General features: G+C 34.8%; 1 protein-coding gene across 1 annotated transcript; it reads left to right on the forward strand.

The window, feature by feature from the left end:
• Window positions 1-25,997, forward strand: WDR60 (WD repeat domain 60). The gene is made up of 24 exons (XM_015620022.1): window positions 1-64; window positions 2,577-2,630; window positions 3,463-3,880; window positions 4,407-4,459; window positions 5,057-5,383; window positions 6,715-6,773; window positions 8,585-8,642; window positions 10,160-10,237; window positions 11,405-11,600; window positions 13,217-13,319; window positions 15,431-15,560; window positions 16,105-16,216; window positions 16,594-16,688; window positions 17,012-17,138; window positions 18,015-18,187; window positions 18,747-18,909; window positions 20,116-20,229; window positions 21,296-21,357; window positions 22,399-22,450; window positions 23,662-23,722; window positions 23,979-24,075; window positions 24,337-24,468; window positions 24,762-24,985; window positions 25,497-25,997. Exons 1-24 carry the CDS (start codon window positions 50-52, stop codon window positions 25,666-25,668), a joined length of 3,075 nt encoding a protein of 1,024 aa, XP_015475508.1. The 5' UTR covers window positions 1-49; the 3' UTR covers window positions 25,669-25,997.
• The last annotated feature ends 1,540 nt before the right edge of the window (window positions 25,998-27,537 follow it).

The raw sequence follows: 27,537 nt of genomic DNA on the forward strand, positions 1-27,537 counted from the left end.
CGCAGCGCCCGATCCCGGCCCGCGGCGGCGGACGCGGCCTCCCGGCCCCATGGAGGGGGACAAGGTGAGGGGCAGCGGCCGGGAGAGTGGGGCAGGGGCGGGCCGCAGCGCCGGGGTCTCGCCTGCTGCCCCCGAGAACCCCCGCGGCTCTGCTGGGGCCGGCCGGGTCGCTTTGTTTTGTCGGCACGGCGGTGAATCCCCCCCCGCAACAGCCGTAGCGAGGAAATCCTCATCCCGCTGGGAATACCAACCGCACATCCCCCTGCAGAAGGGGATGGGTGCTTACGGAAATACCCGTTGTTCAACGTTCTAGATAAAAGTGTGTTTAATAATTGATGCTTCTGTAGCCGCTAATTGTTCGAGCTCCCAAATTCTTCGGGAACACACGTAACTTTCGCATTAAGGTGTTAAATTATTGAACGTTTGTAAAGCTCCGGAATAAAGGAAACAAAACCACGTGCGCTAACATCAATTACTGTGTGACATTTTCTCTTGAAAAAGTAGAAGTGCCAATGCAGTGAGCTAGTGGGTTGCGATGGAAAAGTTAAACTTTGATATAAAATATTTCAGGTGTGTCGCTATAAGAATGCCAAAGAGCCAGAGGCAGTGGCAGGAACAACCACACTGAGTGAGAACCCTCCTTTTGCTGCTTCTATCAGTCGTCCTCTCACCTATTTGAGAGGGCTTTCAAATTGCCAGCTTATACTGGAAATAAGAAAGATAAATGTTTACATGCAAAAAGTAAAGTAGTTTAGCTTAAAAATTAAAGTCAGAATTTTGTCTTACTGTTCTGTTTCTTGTTCTTTGGAATCACATTTAACTGAGTTCTTAAATTAGTTAAAAAGTCTTATCTTTCTAGTTGTGAAAGAAGAAACCCCTGTTGATCTCTTTCAAAGTTTATCTAAAGCAAGGAGGTTTCTTTTTCTACTGGCTGTTTTTTCTTTAGATTAAAGGACAGATTCTTAGCTGGTAAAAACGTTAATGGCACTTTTTGAGTTCAGTAAATTGTGACATTTCATGTGAGCTGAATGCTCTCAGGTGGATGAATTAAGACCCCAGTGTCATTTAAGTAACTAATCTTAATCTGGATTTAAATGAGTATGTAAGTACTTCTAAATTAGCAGACAGGTGAGAAAGTTCAATAAATCCTTTGAAAGATTGTTTTAAACATTATTGTGTGGATATTTACTTACAGAGGGACAGAGATCTCAACCCTTTATAAAATATCTCATTTTCCCTGTTTGTTTATTATACTTCTGCAAAAGCAGAGATTTAAGTGGAAAATCGTCATACACAAAAGCAACAGTTTCTGGTTGTGGTTGGGAGGTGAAAATTGCAGACCCCAGAAAACTGACAGATGTATATTATTGGGTGCCAGAGAACCACCTGTGAATGTTTGCTGTGTGCTTTTTGCCTCAGCTTTAAAATGAATCTGAAGCTGCCTTTGCTGATGTTGTCTGTTGGCTGTGCTGATTTTATGCTATTAAAATAATTCTTTCTTTGCTGATATGTACCTAAATATTGTGTAAAACCAGAACATGATTTTAAATAGGTTACTGTTTGAGACTATAATGCAGCATTCTTCTCTCTTCCCATCCATATCCTTCCTTCCAGGTTGCATTCACAAAAGTTCTGTTGAGTTTCTTAGGCTTTGTTAAAGGTTAATTTAAGAAAACTGTCAGCTTTGTTTTTACTTTCTCATCTGACTCTCTGCAATAGTAAATATTTGGTTTTTGCCTTTTTTAAGTATCAGAAGAAAAAAACAACTGTTTGTTGCAAATACTGCCTTCTTGAGACTTGTCATTGACTTTAGAAGTTTACCAGTCCACTACAATTTTCTATAAAATCCAAGTTTGAAAAGACAAGATTTTTTAATTGTAGAATAATTTGAAAAATATATATACTGTTAAAATATTGTCTCCATATAATGAATTAACAAAAAAAAAAAAGGGCACCATATGTTTATTTTCTTCCACCAGTGCAGCTCATCATTACAATATTTTTCAATGATTATTTTGTTAATTTTCAGTAGCTTTTGCCAAGTCTAAATTTGATAATAAAGATAGCCTGATCATGTCACTTTGGATATTGTCATCATCCTTCAATGAACTAGTTAAAATTTTCAGTAGATTAAAATTCCTCCTTTGTGACCTCAAACAATATGATTTTTTTATTTAGGCTTTTTGAAAGCAGTCAAGCAGCCAAGTGCATGAGCTCTCCAAATGCAATAGAAGAAATATAACCTATTTTACTAGGGAGCACTCTAGTGAAACAATCATGTGTACTTTGATTAGTTTCATTAACATATTATTTTTACCTTCAGTTCTATGTACAAATATTTCATATGCAGTTAACTTACACATATAGTCTGAGCTTAAGGCTTCTTCCAGGTCCAGTCAGGTGAGATTTACTGTAAATAGGTACTAGAGCTAAATCAAATTAGTGTTTGGATGATCTTTTCAGTGATATTTGCCATGTGTACCTTGATCCTTTCCTTAGAAATATGATTAATTGTTAAATTATTTACTTCTCTATGCAAATTAGGTACTCAGTCTTTTCTGCACTTTTTGTTCTAGAAAAGAACCAAAGAAGATACTTGGAAAGCAGAAGAACTTAGGAAACATCTAAAGGTGGATTTATTTCATTTCTGCTAGTCTTGACGTTAAGCTGCCTTTCAGCACTAGAATTTATTGGTGGTCTAAACATGAAGAGTTGACTCTTTGTTCTACAAGCCACTCTGCCTAGTGGAACCTGCAGTAGCTTTTTAACACTTCCTGGTGCACCAGACACTTTAAATCTGCATCACTGAATATAAATGATACAGGGCTTTAATGTGTAGCTGCTGAGTTCCTTGTCACAACTGACTCTTCTGGAATCTCTCCAGTCCAAGGTTACCCAGAGGCCGGCCCCACTCAGCTCTTCCTGGCTACATGAATCACATAATACCCTATACATTTCTATATTAGGTAAATGGGAATAATGCATTTTTACAGTAATCACACAGCAGTCAATGGGGTATGAATTGCTGGTCACCCAAATCCAAGCTCTGCTTTATATATATTATTCACTTTCCTAAAATGTATATTATCTATTGTATTTATTATCATCATCTATCATGTTTGTCTTGTTTTTTTAAACTGGTTGATTACATTATCCCCTGGTCAAATAGTCATTCAAGCTGCAGTCAGTTACATCATTGATATTTATATTGGGTTTGTGTTCTATTTTTTAAAAGCTGTTTTCCAATATGTGTTATTATTATTCCATTTATTAGGTTTTTTTCAATAAGCACAGACATAATGTTAGTATTTACAAAGTAAGCCCAGAACTAAATCAGCATTTTAATATAGTTTGGGAAATTAAACATACATTTAGTAATTCAGCAATTTTTTTTTCACATGAATATGCTCTTATCAAAGTAGATTGCTGAATTACAATGATAGATTTTCTGTTTTATTTCAGGCATCACTACCAGAACAAAATGAAGACCAAAAACACAGAGAGAAGAAACTGCAGAGAGAGAGGACTGTTTATGACATAGACCCTAACAGACGTGAACTCAGAGGCAGAGAGAAGAGCAAGGAAAGAACAAGAGAGAGAGAAAGATTTAAATCCAGTGAAAGGAACAGGGACAAACGGAGAGAAAGGGAACAGGAACACCAGAGAGAAGACCGAGGGAGACACAAAGATAAGGTTCAAGAGTCATATTTGGAGGAGAGACATGGTATACTGAAACATAAAGACAGAGAGACTGATAGAGAACGAGACAAAAAGCACAAGACATATGAAATAAAGCAAACAGATCCACAAAATTACCTGAAATCATTTGAAGGAAGAGATACAGAACATCACAGAAGAAGAGAAATCAGGCATCGTTTGGGTAAGTAACTTTGGGCTGCTGTTGTACTTGGAAATATTTGATATTTAGATAGGAATACTCTGAAACCATATCCCATCTGTGCAGAGAGGATGAAACAGGCAGGTGTGAGTACCTACTGGCATGTGTATTTTATGGAATGTTTTGGTAACCTAGTTTTATTTTGATGCTTTAAAAAAAATGATGCTTGTTTCACTTCCTCTGAAGAGAGGATGGATGTCACTGGTTTTGCTGGTCAGTGCCTGGACACTCTCTACTGAGTGATGACCCATTCACTTGCAGGGTGATTGCTGAAATCAGTAGTATGTGTCATTACTCCTACCATTACACAAGACTAGAGGGATTCATTAGGAGAGAAGAAGGAATAACCAGCTTTGGAGAGAGAATTTCAACAGAATTCCTTTTCAGAAAGCTCTTACATTAGAGAAGACACATTGCTAAAATACTATTTTCTACATGCTAGAGTAAATTATGTACAGAATTTGTATATTATAAAATCTGTTCCCTAATTTATACATCTGTGTTCTAGAGGAGGAGAAAGCAAGAACTGAGGAGCGAGAAAGAAGACATAAAGCACAGAAGGTAAAGGAAGTTAGTGAAGTGTTTCCATAACAGAATAAGGTAGAACTGTAGAAAAATGAAGAAGCTGGATCAGACTGTTTCCAAAGAAATCCAGGAGATACATAGATAGTAAGGTGATGACAAGTGTACAAAACACAAAAAAAATATATCTCAGGTACCTGATTTTAAGGACATATTTTTTTATCTCTTTTTTTAAGCAAACATGAAATCAAATTTTCATAGCAAACAGTGCTTCATTTTTCAAATCAAAAGTTTCCATTTTGCTATTTATGCCTCTATGACAAAGGAAATTGATGAGTGTATGTCCTACTTTAGACCATCTAGTAGATAAGAATTAATTTTTTGTGTGAAGAACATTTAATTCAAAGATTTTTCTTTATCAAAGTGTGCAGTGTCCAAGAAGAAACACCAAAATCTTAAGTGCAGTCATAATTTGAAACTTGTTATCATAGGAAATAAAAAAAAAAATGTCTGGAAATCCATGTGACAGAACGATTAAGTTCTTACAATTAAATCATTTTAATAGTCAAATATGGATAGATTTGTGAAGATTGAACAGTCTTGGAGGACTTGTTAATATTATTTTCCCCTTTGCAGGATAATGATTTAAGAAAGAAAATTGAGAAAGTTTTAGCCTACAAAGTTGAAGAAGGTGAACGTGTACACAAGTTAGAGAAACATCAAGAGCTGGATAAAGAGAGAGAAAGAAAACACAGAGAAAAAAAAGAACATTCTGTTGGGACAGAAAAAGAGAGGCTTTCTAAAGAGAAAAGTCATAAACATTATGGAAAGGGAGAGGAAGAAAAGCATAAATCGAAGAGATCTAAAGAAAAGTCTTCCCATGGAGACAGAGAGGGGCCAGCAGCAGAAGCTAAGGAGAGAGTAAAAAGTAGAGAAAATGAGAGAAAGAAACATGATCTAAAGGTAGGTTTTGTTAAAACATTACCTTATCACTTACTTTAATTATTAGTGTATTGTCAATAGGGGAATGATAAAAATGCTAGGATTTTCAGTCAACATTTTCTGACATTTGAGGGTAAGGTGGTAGATGAAAACACTACATCTGTATTTAAGTATGCTTATTCAGAATTGATTCCTTCCATAAAATTTAAACAAAAAAACCCTGCTTATATGTTAGAAACATCTTTTATTAATAAAATTCTTTCTTGCTATGATTTTGAATTTTTTGCAAACACTTTGGAGCGGAGATTTCATAAGGCTTGAGGTCCATTAAAGTTTATTGGCTGCCTTTGTAGCAAAAAGTGTGATTTAATGGAAACTAATTTTATGTTGTCTATGAAGGAAGAACAGCTATCCAGCTCATAAGTAGGCATGTGAATAAAGACCCTTTATATTTGTGGGGTTTGCCTGTACTTCTGAAGCCATAGAATATCTTTTATGTTTCTAATATAGAACATGAGGTTATGTCCTAGAGACTTAATTAATTTTTTTTCCTGATTTTTCTGAGTATTTATTCAACAAAACTGAGAGAAGGAATCTCTAGTAATTTGTAACTCTTAAATAAATTTTATGAGACATACAACAGTTGAGATGGTCTAGGATAGTTTCTTCTGCTGCCTAAAGAGTGAAGATGTACAAGCTTCTGAAATAAAAGTTGAGAAATATATTTTCTAGTGACAATATGGGTAATTTTCAGAGTAGGGGGCTCTCCATGAACAATTCTTGTAACTGACTGTCTGCAGCAGACAACAAAAGTCTATCAGGGGCTTGCTCAATGTTTGACTTCTTGGAAATTTGCTCAGGTAGCTGTTAGACAGCACACATGCTGATGCTTCTGTCCCAGAGTAATATTTTGATTTCTGTTTCTGAATAGGAACAAAGACCTTTGCTATTTTAACAAATATTTATTTCCTAACAGCCTATTGAATACATTTCCAAACTTAAGAAAAGCCTTCATAATACAGAATTTAAGATTCAAGTCCCTCTTCTGGGGATTAAAAGTGCCTGAGACTGTTCTCTGTCCCTGTGTCCAGTTTGTGTGAATTGTAGTAATGCTGTTAAAGTCTCATGTTTTGGAACAGGCTTGCTGCAGCCTCACAAGGTCAGCCTGCAGCCTCTGCCAGAGGCTTTTCAGAGCATCTTACAAGCAATGACTGAAATTAAATATAGTTTGTAACTGAAACAATTCATTAGGAACCTTTTTTCCCATTTGATGAGAGTTCAACTAATACAGGTTCATATACATATTCCTTCCCAGCATTTCTGACTCATGAACGTTGTGCCTTCTTTCACAGAACAGTGAATACAAAAAGGAGGACAAGATTCAAGAAGAAATGAGACATCAGCTTACAAGGTCAGTTCAGGGATTTAAAATAATTATATACTAAATGGTGTCTACCAAGATTCAGTCATCACCAAACCAATAAGCATAAATTCTTAATCTCACATATCTGGGGATAATATTTTTCCTTTTTTTTTTCATAGGCCCAATAGTACATAAATTACAAAAAAATCCATTGCCTCTAAGATGATTCACATTAAAATGTATGTAGTTGTATTCCTTTAATTATTTTTCTTCATCAGGGAAGCAAGAGATACTCTTCAGTCCTTGTAAACTGCATATATATTAATCTGGGCACTTAGTTTTGGAGACAAATTGCTGTATTTTACCACCTGGAAATTCACTATATAGTCATGTGGACATATGTAAGGTTCATGATGAACTACACAGGGCACTATTATGTTGTTTAGTTTAATTTGACTATCAATACTCAGTTCCTATCCTAGATGGTATCTAAAACATTATATTTATATATATAGCAAGTTTGCAGTTGAATATGAAAGGAAAAGTTCCAGATAGAAATATAATCCTGAAATTTAACTGATCCTACGAGGCTAAGTTTTATTACTAGCAAATATAAATCTGAGAGAAGTTTCCTGTATATTTTAGTACTTTGAATTCCATAATTCTTAAGCCTTGTGAAATTCTTGAAGAACTTTGTGAAGTCTAATTCTCTGGGTACATTGTTGGCTTCAATTCTGACTCTTAAACCCTAGTTTAGCTTCCTGGCTCAATACAAGTCTGGGTTGTTTGCTTCTGGGGACCCTGGCAGTGAAGTCACTGCCAGTGTTGGCTGAGTATTACTAATGTTAAGCATGGGACAGACCACTTTGGCTGAAGTGAATTAGTGGAAGTGTATTCCTGTTGAAATATTTCAGAATACACATGTTGTGATGCTACCTGGCAGCAGCACTCAGCTGTGTCAGCAGTGCTGAATATTCAGGCAATGTTTTGAGGCTGTTGCTGCTGGGGTTGTGGCTGAGTCATTGTTTGTGCATAGCTGGGAAAGAAGAGTTTAGCCATTCCTGAATGGCAGGGAAGGCAGCATGCTTTAGAGAGATGTCCTGAAGGCCTGCTTCAGTTTCAAACACTGTTAATGTTGAATCACTCCAATTTGTTAGGACAAATTTTAATTTTAAAAATTTTTAATTTTGTTGCCTTTTCCTATGTTTGTCAATCCCAACAGCAGTATATACAAATACTCACACAAGAAGTAAAAATACTCTCTTCTTGAAGTCTGATACTTTCTACTTATTCTCAACTTATTATCTATAATATTATAATATTCTCAACTTATTAAATAATCAAATATATTACTGAGTAGCAAAGCTTTTTGTTGATTTGCTCCTGCTCTCTGACTCTGATTGTATTATCCTTACAAATAAGACTCCTGAATGAAAAACCAGGTTTGAAATCTGTCTTTGATTTATAGCTTTAGTGTATATTGAACCAAACTGATCTTGATCTCTGGTTTGCTGAAAATATTAATACAAATAATAAATGTGTGGGGTTATGAAATTTTTTTCCTTATTACTTTGTCTTGCCTTTTTATGCGATTATAGGTGTTAAATTTGGACAAAGTTTCTGAATTCTTTGCTGGTTAATCACTTGGTTATTTAATTATCCTCTTGTTTCAACAGAAATCTATAAAAATACTTGTAGAAATATTTCAGTTAATTGGAAATTTCCAACTGTTTTTCCTTTTCAGAAAAAAAGCTTTTTTTTTTTTTTTACTAAAACAAACAAAATCCCCAGAAAACAAAACAAACAGAATTGTTTTCTTATGAGTTAACCAATACATTAATTGTTCTCTTTTTGAATAGGACTGTAAAAGATAAAGGAAAACTCATCAAAAAAGAGGAGATGGACACAAGACAAGAGGTAAAACTAAGGAAGAGGAAATGATTTTTATATTTTGAAATTATTTATTTTAATATTTTTAAATGAACAGGTGCAGACAGAACCAAATTTTCATCAAGTCAGAAGCTCTATAGAGTTGGGTTTATTTGGAGCAGTCTGTGCAGATACAGCCTAACTCTACCATAACAATTTTAAAAAGTTTCATGATATTTTCAACTAATTGATTCAGCTCATCTTTAAGTGTGAATTTCTGTGGTGAGGACCTAAATTTCATTTTCAGTTTGTGGAGAGAAATGGGCAGTTCAGTACTCTTATACTTGGACTCCTTTTCCATTATCTTCTCTGTGTTCATTGGCAATCGGAGGCAGCCCAGGAGGGTGAAATTCCACTTAATCCCTACCTGACTCAACAAGGAGACTTAAATTCTAGGGATTTTCATTCTATGCTGTTGATTTTTTTTTGTATATTTATTGCTCCAAGTGCCACAGCCTTCCAGGTATTCCAGCAGGATTTCCTAATCCTGCTTTGTATTGGCAATATATAGATTTTCTCTACAAATTCTTTAAAATAGGAACCCAGGCAACTACTGACAAGTGGAGTTTTTTAGTGTGTAAAAACCATTTATGTACCAGGTGCATCTGTGTTATTAGTGAAGCTGACAGCTCTGTGGGCATTTCTGAGATGATCATAGGTAATAAAAACTACAAAGTTTTACTAATAGCTAATGAAGACTCACCTTTGTTGAGTGTGTTACCAAAGGTGTATGACTAAATGGAATTAGGATTTTTTTAAAAAATTATATGAATTATAGTTACTTCTGAGTTCCTGCAACCTTGCAGAAAGAAGAAATCAAAGAAATTTCTCACAACCTAAGTTATACTGGGGGATTCAGTCTGTTAATGAAACACTGCAAATGTTGCAACCAGGAAAGCTGCCATAAATAAATGTCATTATTTTAATCAAGTTAATAATCTAGAGAAAGGAAACGTATTTGGAAGTTACTGCAGGGATACCGTAAATCTTATTCCATGTAAATAAAGTGGAGGATTCAATGCCACCAAAATTATTTACATATAAAAATTATCTTATTCTCCTGTTATATCCATGTCTCTGCTTTCCTGGTTTCAACATTTGCACTATTTTATTAAAGGATTAAAGTTATACCCTCAGTATAACTTAAGTGCAGGGATAATTTTGTCTAGTCTTCAAAAGAGTAGGGCAATTGTATTTTGTTGTTAGCACCAGCAATGAAATTGTAGGCAACACACCAGTTTTTATGTTGTTTCCAATAAAAATAATGGTAAAAACCAGTTGGTCTTCCCAAGATAAGTCTGAGTTCTGTTTTTCTTCTTTAGTTTAATTCAGCAATTTTCACTTCATAATATAAATTTAATTACCTGTATAAGCTATATGTTTGCTTGAAAATGTAAAAATCTCTGAGAACAGCAACTATTAATTTATTGTATGCTAAGATTTGGCAGATAAGAGATTTTATTTTGTAAGATTATTTAATGGTTTCATTCATTTTTCTTATATAGGAAATGAAAGATACACACATCTCTAATTCAGACACAGGACTTGAGGATTTTTCACCAAATTATGAAAATGACTTTGAAGTAAGTAAAAGCATACACTTGTCTGTCTGAAGTAATTCTTAAGTATCAAAATAGAGAATAACTTTGTTTACAGAAATAAACAGGTTTTTAGTTATTTTTTAGGTGACAGTGACCTTAATTTGGCTAACAGTAGATCGTGAGTAATTAAAATGTTCAGTATAAAGTCTCTGCTATGTATTTAGTTAGTTTTCATCAGAGGTTGGAAACCAACTTTTGTTTTTTTAGTTGAAGTGTTCACAAAATGTTTTCTCTGCCCTTTTGGATTTTAATTATTTAAATTACTTTCTGTGAAGAATACTGAATTTTTAAAATAATCAGAACTGATAATTTTAGGTAAAAAATTAAAAAAGACAGTTCCTTTATCACTGAAAAAGTATCATAGGAAGAAGGTATTGATACATAGCATTCACTTCACTAATTTGTTTAATTGAATTCCCTGTTTTTAGGGGAATTCTCTTTTGTTTACTTTAAAGTTATTAAGATACGAGAGTGTGTGGGATGTGCTTTCATGGTGAGCTGAACTAGAATCATCTCTGTTCAGTGAGGGTAGAACTCATCTCCTCTCCTGTCAGGAGTGATGATTTCCACTGCTGAGCTGGTCACTTTGCCCTTTGCCATTCAGTGAAGAGAAATAAGCACATTTAAGACTTGTTCATATCATATATGTTAGGAGATTAATTTAGCATGACATGAATTGTCTTAGTTAAAGGAATTAATTAAAGGGTGACCCTTAGGCATAGACAGGGAGTGTGGTGGTTTAGTAAATTTGAGTCTGCCATTAAAGGATAGCTTGAATTAAAACTGTCAAAAGAACAACTTCATACATCCCTGAAGCATTTATACCACTGAACACTGTTATTTTATTTCTTATAGATCACATAATTCACCTAAACATATAGTATCTACTTTAGGATATTAAATAAAAAGACTATTTTGGGCACTGTAGAACAACACTGAGATTATCTTCTCTTGATTAAAATTACTGCACAATCAAGAGATGCCATTTTCTTTCCATCAGTTATTTTAGAGTGCCTTTCAGTCAGAGGATTTATAGCCATCTGTATGAGGTTTTTATTTTGACACCATTTTATAATTTCTGTGAAATCTTGAAAAATACATCTAATAGTCTGCATTTACTAAGTATGGAAAGTTCTGTTACTTTCAAAGGACTATGAAGATGATTTTGAAGATGATGAAGACAAAACTGGTGAAGTAGGAGATGCAGAAGAAAACCTGAGAGAGGTTCCATTTTCCAGAACTTCAGAAATTGAAGAAATTCAAAGAGCAATTACTGCAGAAAATGATAGGATTTTTAATCCATTGCCAAAGAAACTGGAAAATGAAAAAAAGGAACCAGTCATGGGTATGTGACTAGTACCAGCCCTTTTTTTATTAAATGTATGAGTAACACATACAACTTACAAGTCAGCTGGCCACTTTTTCTAAAAGTCTGCCTAAAGACCAAAATCTGGTCCTCTGGATGAATCATATAGATTTGTGGTAAGCACTGTAACGTCCACATTGCTACATGATTCATAGGCATTACTAATCATTTAAATTGTGAAATATAAAAAGTACAGACTGACATTTAATATGTCTTATTTTGGGTAAAAGAAGCATATGAGAGTCTGGATTTTGAAAACTTAAAGAGTTGGAACAGTCTGCTGGAACAGTCTGGGGCTTCCGCTGCCATTAAATTCACCTTTTTCTTTTAAGCGAAGTTGAAGCAACTGTTTTGGAGGGAAGGCAAGAAAAAATATCAATACTACTCAAATATATAGCACTTTATCACTTTTAAATGCAAGCTCTTTCTGAAATGTCTGGCATTCAATTGATCTCACACCTGTGAGTGTCAGAGCTGCTTATTTAAGTACAGTTGTGGTTCTCCTTTGCAGTCTGCACTGAGGTGAACAACCACATAGAATCATTGTGTAAAAGAATATTTAATAGCTTTTTAGTCTGGTTCAAAGTTAGTACAGTCATGGAAGAATAGCATGGAGTTTCTGTAAGTCTTTACAGTATCTATTAAAGGTCTTCTCCAGCCTAGAAAACCTGGAATTCTGTCAATTCTGGAATTCCAGCTGATTCTGTCAATAGATTTTCAGTTAATGGTCATTGCAGCCAGAACCAGCATACTATTATGTGAATTTCTTTTTGCAGAAGATTTATGCAATTATTTTTTTTCTAATGAAAAGTACACAATCAATAAAGATTTTTAAATTTCAGAATTGTGAAGCACTTGGTTCATTCTTAATTGCACTACATTTTTTTTTTGCTGAACTTTTGATCTTGTTTGCTTAAAATGGTGGCTGATCAGTTGGCAATTATTTTTATAAGTTTAAAATAATTTTACTAGTATTGCCTAAAAGGGCGGTCAACCTTTGACGAAGTCAAAGCACCATTAGTCCTGACTGGAAGTTGCATCTTAAGGTCAATTAGATACAAACTAGCCAGGAAAGATAGATGTGACATCAGTTGGTCTGTTAACTGTGGCTTTTCAAGGAACAGTTTTCAATGTTTTCTTTATTCATTTAAGGACATTAGTTAAGACTGTGTTGATGAGGTTCTCCTCTACCTGATTTCTTACTCAGAGGTGTAGTGTGGACGTGGTGAAGTCTGTGTGACTTTAATGCAATTTTTAGAATTTATCACAGTGTGTTTTACTGTGCACAGAGGAACAAGGCACCAGCTGATAGCAAGAGAAAGAAAGAGACATTTTCTGCATCAATCTTCTAAAGTAAAAATTACAATAGTCAGCAATTTTGAATTGATTTATAAAGAGCCATTGCAAAGGCCATATGCTGGCCCATTACTGATGTTAAACTCACTGCTCTGAAAATGGTGATAGAGCACTTTGTGTAAGGAGCATGAGGCACTTTTAGTAGCTGTTTTGTAACAAATCTGCTGTTTTTTAGACTTACTGCTTAACATTTTCATGCTCTTTGAAGAATGGTAACACTGTGTTTTACAATATCACAGAAAGGCAAGATTCTTCTGTCAGAAGCTCTTTTTGTGGAATATTCATGGATTTCCAAATGGCAAACCAAAGACAAAGCAGCCGAAGTATGGCCAGTAAGCAGAAGTAAGTGTATTTTAAATAATCCTCACAAAATGGCAGCTTGCTATGGGAGATATTTGAGCTGTGTGAACTTTAAAACTTGAGGCTTATGGAATCAAATATTTTATTAACTAGCTGTAATTAGTTCTTAAGTATATATAATTTACAGGTATTGCTATATGTCATTTTATATGACAAATGTATCTATAGATCAGTTATTTTATTTTATTCAGGACATTTTATACAGAACATGTTGCCAGGATTGTAATTTCTTTGTGTAGTGCATTAGTGGTTTAATTAGATGTAGACTTAAAGTACTGAAAAGCAAGCCTTTTAGCTACCATCAAGACTCTGCAGAGCTCTAACTTCTTAATCAGGAATATATCTTGCATATAGTTGCCAAAGTAGCATATTCCCTTTCAGGGATAACATCAATTGCTGTAAAAACATATTATTACTGATCTAAAATTGATCTAGATTTGAGATACCTAAGATGTCTCTGTATTCTAAAGAAACAAATTGTTGCCTGTTTTTTGTGGAACTTGCCAGGAGCTCCAGGTTTGTCTGAAGCACTATATATATTTCCAGTTTTCTGTTACAATGTTTGTATGCATAAAGCAAGATTATTAAATGTTATTGTTAGTACCAGATTCCACTGTTTCATGGCTGCACATCAGTGGCTAATTTTCACATAAGGGAGATTTTATTGTCTAAGTTATTTAATTCACATTGCCTAAAATTATATGCTTAAATTTTACACAAGTTCATTATCTAGGCTTTCTCTCTAGACTGTGGAGACATTAAGAAACTCACAAAGGCATCTCTGGAGAATTGCCTTCTGGAATGTTTGTCAGCCTCTGCTGATTATGTACCATGACTGATTATGACTATATTTATAACACTGTGTGCATGCTAATAGCATACACAGCCTGTGAAGTTAATGAGCATTTTCATGGTTAAAGGAAGGGGTTGTGGAATTTAATGCTGTGATAATATATTACTACCAGTAAATAGACTGAAAGCATCCCATAAATAAATTGTGACACTTGGGAGTTGTAAATTATAAATACTTATTAATTATTTTAAGAATCTGTCTGCATTTATCATTAAGATGCGTAACTAGTTAGCAATGTTCATATGTTTGAGTTAAATCTCAGCAGTCTATACCCATGTTTGTGAGGAGATGATGTATTAGGAAGAAAAGTAAAATGTGGGAAAGAGTATGCAATAGATGTCATCAAGTAACAAAAAGATGTGAGAATTATCCTGAAGAATAAAGAAAAATTTACTTTGAAATATTTATGAAATTCTAGCTCTTGTTGCTCTAGTCTTTTTTCAAATACAATCTAGCCTCAGCAAGAAGCTGTAACTAGAATATGCATCTGCAAGGGTTTTTAGGTATGGAATGGCTATAGACCCATAATTTTATCTGGTTTGTATTTATGTATCACATTTAAGTACATTAAAAAAATCCTGCAAGAGCAAGAGAGAGAAAAGGAGACTGTTATCTAATTGTCAAAGATTGTACTACAGCAAGAGCCTGGAATTGACTTGTAAGCAGACATCTTTGTGAATTCAAGCAGTTCATGTCTCAACAGCCTTATGGCATTAAAGCAGATAGACAGTTGTGTGAATTGTGGCTGAGACTGTCAGTCTTTTCCTGCATATGTGTAACAAAGCTAGGACATCATAGAAGATCTTTATAAAGCACGTACACATAGGAGTGATGTGAGTTAATAAAATGAGTTTAGGAGAATTAGCCACTGTCCTAACTATAGAAGAAAGAGACATTCATCTGTTACCTCACAGAACAGCTTTGGAATACTCAGGCAAGTTGATCTGGTGAGCTTTTGATAGTTTGCTTTTATTAATAAACCATATTAAGTTTGCCATTTACAATAAATATTGCATTTTCAAATATGATTATTACCTCAATGTAACATTAAATGAAATCTCTTAAAAATAGTTTATATATTTTTATTGATACATTTTTATCTGCCAATTAATTTTGGTTCAATTTAAATCTCCACAGATTAAAGAATTGTTAGATACAAAATCAGGTTGTCTTTCTTTAGGAATATCAAATATTTGGTCTTAACCATTTTTGTGTTTTTCTCTTGTAACTCATCCTGAAGAAAACGGAGTTCAGAACTTCTTCCACTAATTGACCTGGATTTCTCAGTTAGTTTTTCATTGCTGGATTTGCCCCCTGTCAATGAGTACGACATGTATATCAGGAATTTTGGTAAAATGGACACCAAGCAGGTGAGTAACCTTACATAGTAATATTTAAATTCTCAAAGGCCTGATTTTCCTTCTGCAAAATAATTTTCCTTGAAAAATAAGGTTGCTAAAGCTACCAGGACATAAAGTAGTAAATTAATCATATTCATCTCTAAGCCTCAATTACTATAAAGCAATGGTCTTGAAACTTTTGGCCAGACATGCCATTTCATTTCTGTATTAGAAGAGGACTCTCTCATTTCCTTCCCCATTTTCTAAAGGGCTTTTTTGCCTGTCTGTGGCTCAGTGTCCCCAAATATGCTGGGTTTGGTGTTTGCACATCATGGAAGATATTCTGTATTTTTGCAATATTATTTATTTAGCACTCTGGTGTGAAATGTGGTAAAATGTACGTGCATGAAATAGTGACACTGTGTCAGTATGCTCAAGTCTGAATTCACAGGCAGAAGAGGTTTAGCTGTAAATTTCAATTTTAAAATTAATAAGTTCTGTTCAGTTATGTGCTGTCATTCTTAGCTGTGTCACCCCATATATTGATAATTTTATCAATTTTATTCTACTTTAGGCATATGTTCAGTGTAATGAGGACAATCTTGATAGAGACATTCAGACTGAGGAAGTTGAGACACTGGAGAAATGGACACAGCATCCAGGAGAAAGTGCTCTTGTATCTGGAGGTGAAGAACACTTTAGTCTTATTCACTCACAGATGAGTTCATGTCATGTAAACTTTCTCTTTGGTGCCCATTACTTGTGTGAGTCTATGGAGTGGCAGGCTGCTTTGATAGCAAGCTGATACAGGCACTCTGAATCCACATGTGGAAGATATGAAAAATACATGGCAGAAATAATTTTTCTTCTGGCTTGATGTTTCTGTTGGCAGCAAAAATGAGTCTCCAACAGATCTTGTTCTTCAGCACTGTTATTTCTGCTGATGATAAGTTGATTCCTGCCACTCTCCTCTTGCTTAAAAATTAAATTGTCCTTGCACTTTTCTTAACTGATTCCCTTTTAAAGCCTCAAGTTTGGTATTTTGTTTTTCTGTTTCTCATAGGTCCCATAAACAGCCAGGATACATCAGTGAATGGAGCTCTGACGCCTAAAATAGATTCACAAAGATTAGCAAATTTTCTCCGGTCTGCTTGCCAGGTACATTAGATCCTTAATATCCTTTATGAGCTGTGTGTTTAAGTATACAGTGGGATAGATCACTTACAGTTCTTGTTCTGACTAATTTAAATAAATTACTTAAATAATACTTGTTATCAAGGAGAATAATCTCTCTGCAAAGGAATGGAACCAGAGCTGTGCAACTTCTATGTCTGTAAAGCTGTATTTACAAAGTTATAAAATTAACAAGACAGTTGATAAAGTTTTATGAAATTAATCCACACAACTTTAGAAAGCTACAAATAGCAAGCTGGAAGATAAGATGACCCTTTTGTTTCTATAAATGTAATTATGTTTGAAAGGTGATTGCTGTTTTGCTAGAGGAAGATCAAGTTGCAACACAACCCAGGAAACTAAGATCTCGACAAACCAGTCTGTCTATTAGTGATAGCTGTTTCCAGTTAAATACTAACCAGCCATTCCTCCATGGTAAGGGAACTTTATTCTACACTTTTTAGTGTACAGAGTGATACCTTCTTTCTTATGCAAAGTGCCATGTTCTCTGTCATTACTGTGCAAACAGCACATATCAGGATACACAGATGATGTAAACCCCACTTTCCTTTTAATTGCACTAATCTTGCTGGAGCTCTGTGCAGATTGGTTTCACATAGGGAACATCAGAGCATCTTACAAGAAATAGATTCTATCCCTACCAGATAAAAAGTCAGCAGTTAACGTGATGTGTGTAATGTCTTGTCCCTGTTGTTGAAGGGCCATCCCAAGGGGTGTAATTCTGTTTGGGATCTTATATTGACAGTAGAGCTCAAGTTACAAATAGGTGAGGTTATTCAACAGGGACACTGTAGCCTGATGTATTTGAAAAGCAATTATATCTTCTCCATATAAACAGTAGCTGTTAGATGAAAAGTGAAAAATACAGCATCTCTAAATAAGTTAGGAAGGCCTATTATAACACAGAACCCTATGTCATCTGACATGAACACATGAGATTAAACAAAAAAAGCCTGGCCTGTGCTGTTTCCCGTTTGAGACTCAGTTTAATTTTCAATATATGTACTGGCATCAGATCAGATTGGCTTGCTTATGCCCAGAATAATTATCCTATTAATTTTCTGTGAGTCTCTTCCTATTTGCTTTCTACTTCTAGTATTTTGAACTCCTTCTCTAGTCCCTCCTTTTTTGTTTTATAGCTTCAAGAGCAACACAGTGTTAATAGAAATATTCTTCATAATTGCATCTTAGTTTATTTGTTGCTATAGCAGCTGAATATGCTTTTTCATCTGCAGTGAATTTGCTTTTTCATTTATTGCTTTTCTTTCTTGGCTTTTTTTAATGGTTTAGGCCGAAAAATACCCTGCTTGTATGTCTCTCAAGTTCAGAGGCAGACACTACTTTCTGTCCATGGATTACCTGAAAAGGCAGGTGTTGGTTTGCTGAGCAGAAAGAGCCTTATATGTGTTTGGAACATCTGGCAGCCCTCCAGTCCTCAGAAAGTTTTAATATGTGATTCAGAGGTATGTTTTAATAACATTGTACATTTGTCCACCAATTACAAGACTTTATTTAAAGATTTTATATTTACTTGGGGTCCTTTTTTATGTCTTGCTGCAAAATATGCCCTCTTCTGTCTTCTGAGAAACATATTTGAACCTAGTGAACAAAGACTATTCTCATTCTGTTCTGTGCTCCAGAACCAGATTGTAGTGATGGTCATGGTGTTTTGTTGGTTGTTTTGATTGTTTAATTTTTACTGTATTTCATGGTTGAAGAGTAGTGGAAGTAAAACATCTGGTTCAGATGCTGTTAGGACTTCTCTTTACTCATCATTCCCATACAGCTGAGTCACCTCTTTCAGCTTTGTGACAGTTGATACAGATTACACAATGATTGTTTTGAAAAGGGAAGGCCTACTGAAGGTCTTGTATCCTACTACCATTTTAAAGTAGATTTTCCTTTTGCCATAAACACATGTAATCCCTATTTTCTGGGTTTCCATGCTCACAAACCTATTTCAGGCTCATCAAACAATTCATCTTTATCATATCATCCTTGCATGTTTTTACTGTTTTACAGGTGGTATGTTGCTGCCTTAGTCCCAGTAAAGCAACATTAGTTTTTGCTGGAACAGTAGATGGTTCATTGTTGGTGTGGGATCTTCGAGAAGACTCAAGAATGCACCCTTGTATGATGATCAGTGAAACTGAGTGGACATTTAGAGTTCCCACATTTTCCACAGGTGAGCATCTGTGCATCCTGGTCAGTCACTGTGCACAGTGGAATTGTAACCTGAGTCTTGATGTTTCTGTAATGTTCGTGCAAGATATCCTGGAGTGAAGAATAACATATAGCAATAGTTTTGTAAATAATTTTATTAGGAGTGTAGGTTTAGTTTAGTTATTAGGAAGACATTTTTTTTTCTGTGGGAGTGGTGAGGCACTGGCACAGCTTGCCCATGGAAGTTGTGGCTGCCCCATCCCTGAAAGTGGTGTAGGCCAGGCTGGATGGGGCTCTGAGCAACCTGGTCCAGCAGAAGCTGTCCCTGCCCACAGCTGGGGGTTGGAACAAGATGATCTTTATCCCTTCAGTCCAAATCATGCTAGGATTTTCTGATGTAACTCTGGCTGTGGTACTATTATTTTTCTAAAACACCCCACTACACACATTGACCAAATCCTCTTTTCTTCACAAGTGTTTCTAATTGCAGCAGCCATGTAAAAGTAGTTGGCTGTAGATAGACTTTTTAGCTTTTTTAGTAGGTCAAAGATGCTTGGTATTGTGTTGCACACTGGTAGTCAAATGGATGTGTACAGTTTCATGTGGTTGCTTATGTAAGCAGGCAGGTTTAATGCTGGATACTTAGGAAGATTTAATGCCTTCAGTCTTAAATGAGATTGAGTTCAGTGCACAGGGCAAGTCCAGGAATCGTGGGTGCCTGACAAAGAACACACACTGAAATTACTCTAAACACACATTTGCCTTAAAATGTTATTAAATGGTAAATACATATTTTCTTGTGGTGAATACTTTGTTTTAGGATATTTTAGGATATTTTCTACTAAGAGTAATTTTCCTTCAATTCTGTCTTCTTTTATAGTAAACAGTGATTTATTTCTACCCCTGTTGTTTATGGAGCTTGAAATAATTCTTTCCATGCTAACCTGAAATGGCAGATTTTAATGAAATGTCTGGTACAGTGGAATAAATCAGTCATTTGGAAAATGAGAAGTGAATAGAAATATTGAAACATTGATTTATCTAGTAGTATTTTGTTAATTTAGCAAACTGTTTGCAGTACTGTATTTGAGACTTGTGCAAAGGTCATTCATTATTTGCAATTCTTTCTTTGTATCATCATTCTCCCATAAGCTGAAAAGTGATTAAGATTTTATTGTTGCTTTTTGTGGAAAGTACTATGTTTAACTTTCATGATCCTTATTTACAGATGGCATTCTCAACTCAGTAAACCACACCTCTCCTATACTGGCAGTGGAACCTGTCTCAACTTCTCTCACCAGTGACCACAGTTATGGGCTCTCAAGCCTCTCTTACCAGGAGGGTATGTAAACTGCTCTTCTAAGCATCAGTACATCTGAGTCTTTCTTTAGGAATCTAGTGAAACAAACATCATAGCCAAAATCCAGTTTATAATTCCAGTCTGCCTCTTTAGTTGTTTGTAGTATCAATTGCATGCAACATTCATATTTGTTTTCTGCTCTCATTTTTATGTAATGTTCATTCAGTGCAGCTTCATATCAGATGTGGTTGTGTGCTTGCTATAATGTCTGCTTTCTAGACCATATTTCTATGATAAAACAAGTTATCACTCAAAAACTGCCTTTGGAAGAATCTTAATGCTTTTCTAATGTCCAAAAAAAATACCTGTCTGAGTCAGTGGAGCAATTTTCTTATATCTGAAAACACTTAAAATATGTGGCTCTAACTGGTGTTTTTTCTGTGCCTTTTTCTGTTCTTTTAATGGACCTTTGCAAAGAAACTCTAATCCTCACATCCTCAAATTCTCAGACAGTGTGCTAGGGAAGACATTATCACTTCCGTTGCAGATTTGTACTTTGAAATCCATAGTGGTTTGAAGAAATGTGCTGCCTATTGCAGGCTTTACAAGATTCCATCTGTTACACTTTTATGTCCCCTTCCAAAGTCCATGCAGAATCCAGACATTTTAAAAAAGATGCAGACTGAGATCATCTGCCTTTCTGGTAGGACAAGCTGCACATACTGGAATAGACAGAAATATAGAACAGACTGTTTAAGTTGGGAGGGAACTGCAAGGATCATCCAGTCCAGCTGCCTGATCGATTTGGGGCTGACCATCTTAAAACATGTTAAGGGCATTGTGCAAATGCCTCCTCAACACTGACAGGCCTGGGGCATTGACCACCTCTCTAGGAAGCCTGTTCCAATATTTGACCACCCTGTCAGTAAAGAAAGTTTCATGCCTTTTTTTTCCTTTGGTAGAATTAGGACACTTTCCCTTTTTATTCAGCTGAAAGATTGTAGAAGTTTCAGGGGATGTATTAGTGTTGGAAATGTTTCAAATTCTTCAATATTGTTCAGGAGGAAGGTCAGTGTATGAATATAAATTGTTGCCTTTCTGTCTATAGAAATGTCAAGCTCTCCATTTCAGATAGCTTCAATGGATGAAAATGGAATCCTCAACATGTGGGTGAGTATGTATGAAAAGAGAGAGTATAATGTGTAATAAAATACTTCAAATACAACAACCCAAATTCAGAATTTCTGATGAGAATTGCCTCCCTGAAAAGTACAGCAACACTAACCATTCTGTTGGAATTCTCCTTCAAAGTTTTGATCTGACTCCCTTATGTTATCTTTAGGCAAAAGTATTAACAGGTACATGAATTCATGTAAAAAGACAATCAATTGTTTTACTTCATAAAAATATGTTCACGTATTTCCAGTAGTTAATTAATAGTCCTCAGTTATCTCTCACCCACCTACTTTATTTTAAAATAAAAGTGATGTCAGAGATGATACTGAATGTAAGGGAGAAATTAAATTTCTAATTTATGTAAAGCAAATGCTAAAGAGATAAAAAGTAAAAATCAGAAGATAAGATTTCCTTGCCTAAAATATGGTAATAGGGAAAGCACCAGGTCTGCTGCTGTTAATTACTGTCCAGAAAACTCTTCTGTCACATGTTTTCAGTGGTTTTTTTACCTGATGCAGCTTTGGCCCAGCTGCTGAACCTGTGGATAATAAGGCATAAAAGAATTTCACCTCTGTGTCAGTAATCAAGTTCCTTAAAGCCTTAACTTCAGTTACTTTAGTAACTTTCATAGCAACAGATTCAGGCCAATTGATCTACCCTTTTTATTTAATGTACAGTTCATGTATAGTTCATTTTATTCATGTATAGGAAAGCACTGGAAATGTATTACAATTCCTTGTTTGGGGTGGGTTTTTTTGTGACTGACCAAACAACAAGATACCAACTAGCAATTAAGTGTAGAATGTAGCTTTCCATATTCTGCTTTCCATCAGGGAACATCCAGCAGGCATGTGAAGCTATTTTTAGAATTGCAGACATTGATAGGGAATAGAGAATCTACCTGTAACCATTGTAATGTTAGACCTGCCTCTCCAAACTGTCCTTTACATTATTACTTACTATTACAACTTGTTAAAAAACTTGGAAGTCTGGTAAATTTTGATTGTTTATTAATGTTAAATATTGACTTTTCAGGTAGTTGTTGAATTGCGAAAAGTGGATCTAGCGGGTTCACAAACTGACTTAGGTGAGTACTGTGCATTAGAGGTAGAATGAAATGCTCCAGTTTTGAGACTATGAAGTTAAAAGAGAGAGGAAGAGTCAGTGATGCCAAGAAGTAATTTAGAAGAAGGCAAAATTACTGAGGAAAAGGTCAGTCCTGAATAGTTCATAGCTGATGTTTGGGGTTATTGGTTAGGTATGAGAATCATTTTCACTGCTATCTAAATCTCATCTGCTAATTCTATATTGTTAATTGCCACTAGACAGACACATTTCTTACAATGTCAGAGTAGTTTTTTGTGTTGTCAACAGCTTTTTTTTTTCAAAGAATGTGTGATTCTGTGTATTTGGTCCTCCTCTTTGTACCTTAGTTTTAACCAAACCTGATATAGTGCTTCTGTTGTTGCCTGTGTCTCCATTTTGAGAATTGTCCTGAAAGCTCTTTTTTAGGTAAGATAAGTAATTTAGTGTGAGAAAAATTTTCTGTGAAAACACTGAAGAACCAATTCCATTCAACCATTTATGAGTTATGTAAATGGAGAAAATGACATTCTTTGTTCTTTAAACAAATTTACACTTACATGCTTACCTAACTGGAAAAGGCTGCAACAAAAATCCTTTTACATTTGAAAATACATAAATAAACAATGAAGTAATCCCAGCAAATTAGAACTTTTGATCAGTTTCTATAAGATCATGTGCAATGCAATGTCAGGCTATATTAAGCTGCTAAAGCTGGGTATTATGTCTGTGGAAAGGTGCATCTTAAAGCCGTGGTCATATGTTGACACATTTTTAATGCAACCATGAGTAAAACTATTTCCTCTTCAAAAAATTGTTGTCCTTGAAGGACTTGAAGTATTTATGTTGTTCTCTGCTAGCAAGCAACATACACCAACTTCATGGATGCATTATTGCACTATCTCATCACTATAATTAATTGTCAAAGATCCAAGTAACATAAATGGGCATTTGAACCACTTCTAGAATTGGGTCTTACAGAGTGCTGAAAAACAAACATGTAACTATATTTCTATTTCTGTCAAAGATTGTAACTTCAGACTTGAATTCTGAAGCAAATAGCTCTAAATTATATAAGATTCTTACACGTCAAAGGCTGTAAACTGATTATGAATTATCCTTTTACTTATTAATTTACTATTTAATTTGTTGATTGCGCTTTTTTTAATGCAAAGTTCTTCAATCAGTTCAAATAATAATATTTTATAATTTTAGGTTTAGTTCCTGGAGGGAGAGTGAAGTTAGTACATAGCTCTACTATGGAATTGAATAACAGGTAAGAAAACTGGGGCATTTCAATTTTACATATGTTATCTCACAAAGCTAATTTTTCTTATACCTTACTAATTTGCTGTTCCCTAAGACATATTTAACATTATTTTCTGTTTGTGTTGTTTTGTTTTTTTTAATACACATTTCTTCCTATATCTAGTCATAGACATTTTAGATCAGAGTTTCTGTACGTACTTGCACAGCTTAAGGAGACAATTTACTGTGTTAATGTCATCTTTTGCCTTTGCTATTTTCCTCAGCCTTTTCCCAAAGGATATTAGCCAGAGAATGCCACAGACACTGACTATTAAATTTCTGTCTTCTAATACCAATCACTTCATTGTTGGAACAAACATTGTGAGTACCATGCTGGAATTCATCTTGTTGTTAGTTTTTTGGTTTGGAAACTGTCTCATTTAGTTGGAATTTGACCAGTAGACTGTATATAAAATTTAGAATTTGTGCCTATATTATTAAAATTTTTAGCTAATAACATTTGTTAGGTAGTAAGGATCTTTTAAAGTATCAGTTCATGAATTATTTAACTTTTTCCTGTAATACCAATAATGCAAGTTTTGTTTCATTTTGTTTAATTAATTTTCTTTATATTGTTCATAGGGTCTGGTAGGCCATGGTACAAGACATGATTTAAAAGTTGTTCCAAAGCTATTCAGACCCCAGGAGAGCAGACTAAGATCAATAAGCATCACTGCAATTGATTTCTTCCCTTTTGGAAAGCCACTGTTTTTGGTATGAAAACATTTTAATAAAAGTTTGATTTTTTAATTATTTGCTGAGGCAGTATTTCTACTTTGATGTATTTAATTAGATGTGATAGTTGATTTACCTCACTAATTCAAATCTGCCATGAAGGGTGACAAAAAATCATAGAATAATAGGATCATTTAGGTTGGAAAAGACCCCCCAAGATCATCAAGTACAACCCTTAACTCACCACTGCCAAGTCCACCAGTAAGCCACTTTTTATATCTTGCTTAGTTTGTTTTGTTCCAGAATGTATTTTCTTTTCATCTGTGGTGTAGGTTGGTTGTTCAGATGGAAGTATTAGATTACATCAGATGACATCAGAGTATCCCCTCATGCAGTGGAATGGGAGCACAAAGGGCCAGCCAATTCTTGCCCTGCAGTGGGCTTTGACAAGACCTGCTGTGTTCTTTGCCCTGGATGCATCATCCAATATTTACATTTGGGATCTTCTGGAAAATGATTTGTTGCCTGTGGCAAAGCAGACTATCCCATCAGAGAAGTAAGTGCTCTCTTCTTTACAAAATATTAATATTGTTGCATGGGTTTTTTTGCTTGACTTTAAATGGTCATTAGAATTTTCTTTTCTAACTCTATTTTGTGAACTACCTAAAGTGAGGAGACAAACTACAGCGGGCTAAATTTTGACTGTCTTCCCTAGGCTGAAGTTAGCCTTTCTGAATATCCCTCTAACTAAAAGCTTTCCTTGGTTCCTTGTAAACTGTAGTAACACACTGCTAGTTTTTGGAGAAAATATTACAATTTTTAAATTTATTACACTGTACTGGAAAATACCATCAAACATTGTTCATTTTTACAAGCTTGAAATAATTTACAACCATGATTAGAAATTGATGATGAAATGCATGGGGGAAGAATTGCATGTTATATACATGAAATGGTTGCAACTGGTGGAAAGCTAAAGAACATGCTGGGACTTGAGCAGAAAAGAAGAATAATTTCTATTTATTTTGCCTCAATTAAAAAACACTCCCCTGTTCTTTTGATTTCAGGGTTGTAACTATGACTCTGCTGGGAGAGCCAGAAAAAGCAAATGGATTGTTAGGCATCGTGCTGGCCAAGGAATCTGGACAGATAGACATTCAGTATGTAAAGAAGAAGTGGGCATTACCTCAGCCTGAGGAATCTGACAAACTGTATTCTATTTTATTGCAGTCTTTTTAGAAACAGGGTTGTACAATTTATTGTGCAAAATGTGTAGTTTATTTTTTATTTCAATTAAAAAATTTGTAATGCAATTTGTATATTATTTGTATATATTTTAAAGACTATCAATACATTATTTCAACAAACAATATATTTTATGATAAAAATGACAGAATCAAATTTACCATTATTGTACTCAAAAATATGTTTGCTGTGTTTCATTATTGAAAGTATTTTACATGTACATATACTTTTAAAAAATACCAAAAATGCATTCCTATAAATTGCACTGCTGTTTTTCATTATTTCACTCTGAAATAAATCAGCAATTCTTTGGCAAACATAAAGTTGTGTTTCTGTACATTCTGAATGTGAGGAGATTTCCACCTCTGGGCCTCTTAAACATTAATGCTTTGCAAAACTTTCTTGTGTCTACCTAAAGACCATATGCAAACATACATGCAAAAAATACACATTACATCACACTTATCTATCTTCTGATTTTGACCCTGAAACTGTGCACAAGGAATACCTGACTAACTCAGGTTCTGAGATGTACATTCCCTATTTGGATTGAACTATGTGAACAATATGCCTGGGGGATTTACTGAAATTCTAAATCCATTGGGATTTCTGATGTAAAACAGAAAATACCTGTTTAATTCTGCAAATATTTTCCAAAGGTCTTGTAGAGAGGAAGAGGACAGCTGTCTATAACATGATACTAATTTTTGTACACTATTGGTAGGGGTTAAACCAAGATGAAGCACTGAAAATGTCTTTTGTAATTTAAGAAAACCTGGCTGAAAGAGCGTAAGTAAAAAGTTGATTAAACAAGCTCAGATTTGGTGAAAAAAAGGGCAATTTAGAGACAATGCATTCAGTATTTAGTGAACATATATATTTAAGGTATATGCCTTCTCCTTCTAAAATAGATTGAAATATTTTTAAGTTTAAATTAATTAATTGGAAATGTTTTTCTATGTAAATTTTTATTTAAGTTGCAAAAACTCGAAGTGGCCACATGATGGTGCCAAGTCACAGCAGTAAAAAATGAGTTCTTTATGAAAACAACATCCACCACTTTGGCAGTGTTGTTGTCCATTGCACAAATCCAGAGAGCCCAAAAAACTGCTGGAGAAATTAATATTTCAGAGACCATTTTTGCAGACTTTCTTTTTAATGTCCATAAAGACAAGTGACCCTTCTTATCTTCATTGCTGACAATAATTTACATTACAAGTTAAATAAGAATAACTTTGGTATACAGATGAAGAAAGGGCAGGTAGTTTTTCCAGTAAGGTATCAGAGTGTCTCTACTGACACCCATCATAAAAAAAAAACCAAATCCAAATCTCTCACTCTTTCTATCCCAAAGTGAGAGACACATACTCCACTACTCCTTCCTGCCAGACCAATCTTCTGAAAGAAATCCAATATAATTTCATCACTTTCAGGACTTCCCATCCTGAATTTTCTTTACTGTACTCAATTCTGTACATGGAACCTGTAAGCAAAGGGTTGGGATTTTTCTACATTGTGCTGTGTGCAGGCGTGGTGGGCTTTTTCAATATGCAAAAGAAAAAAATAGTGTCAGGCTTTGCACAGAAGTACTTGTTGCTGCTTTTGAGCAGCTGTTGTTAGGTTTGCTTGAATTCAAATGTCCAAATATTTATTATCTTGTGCTTGTACTGCCTGGAGAGTCAGTTCCTGCACTGGGCCTGTGCTTCTTGCCTAAAGGATTTTTCTCTCTTGAACTGGAAACTAATGTAAGAATATCAGTAATAATGAAAGTATCCTGGGCTGAGAGTTGCTGTATGAGAATGTGAGGAAAAAAACTTTTGCCCTTTTTTGCATGCTCTCAATGGTAGATGCAGATCATTAGAG

Source organism: Parus major, chromosome 2, assembly GCF_001522545.3.
Source record: "Parus major isolate Abel chromosome 2, Parus_major1.1, whole genome shotgun sequence".
NCBI lineage: Eukaryota > Metazoa > Chordata > Aves > Passeriformes > Paridae > Parus > Parus major.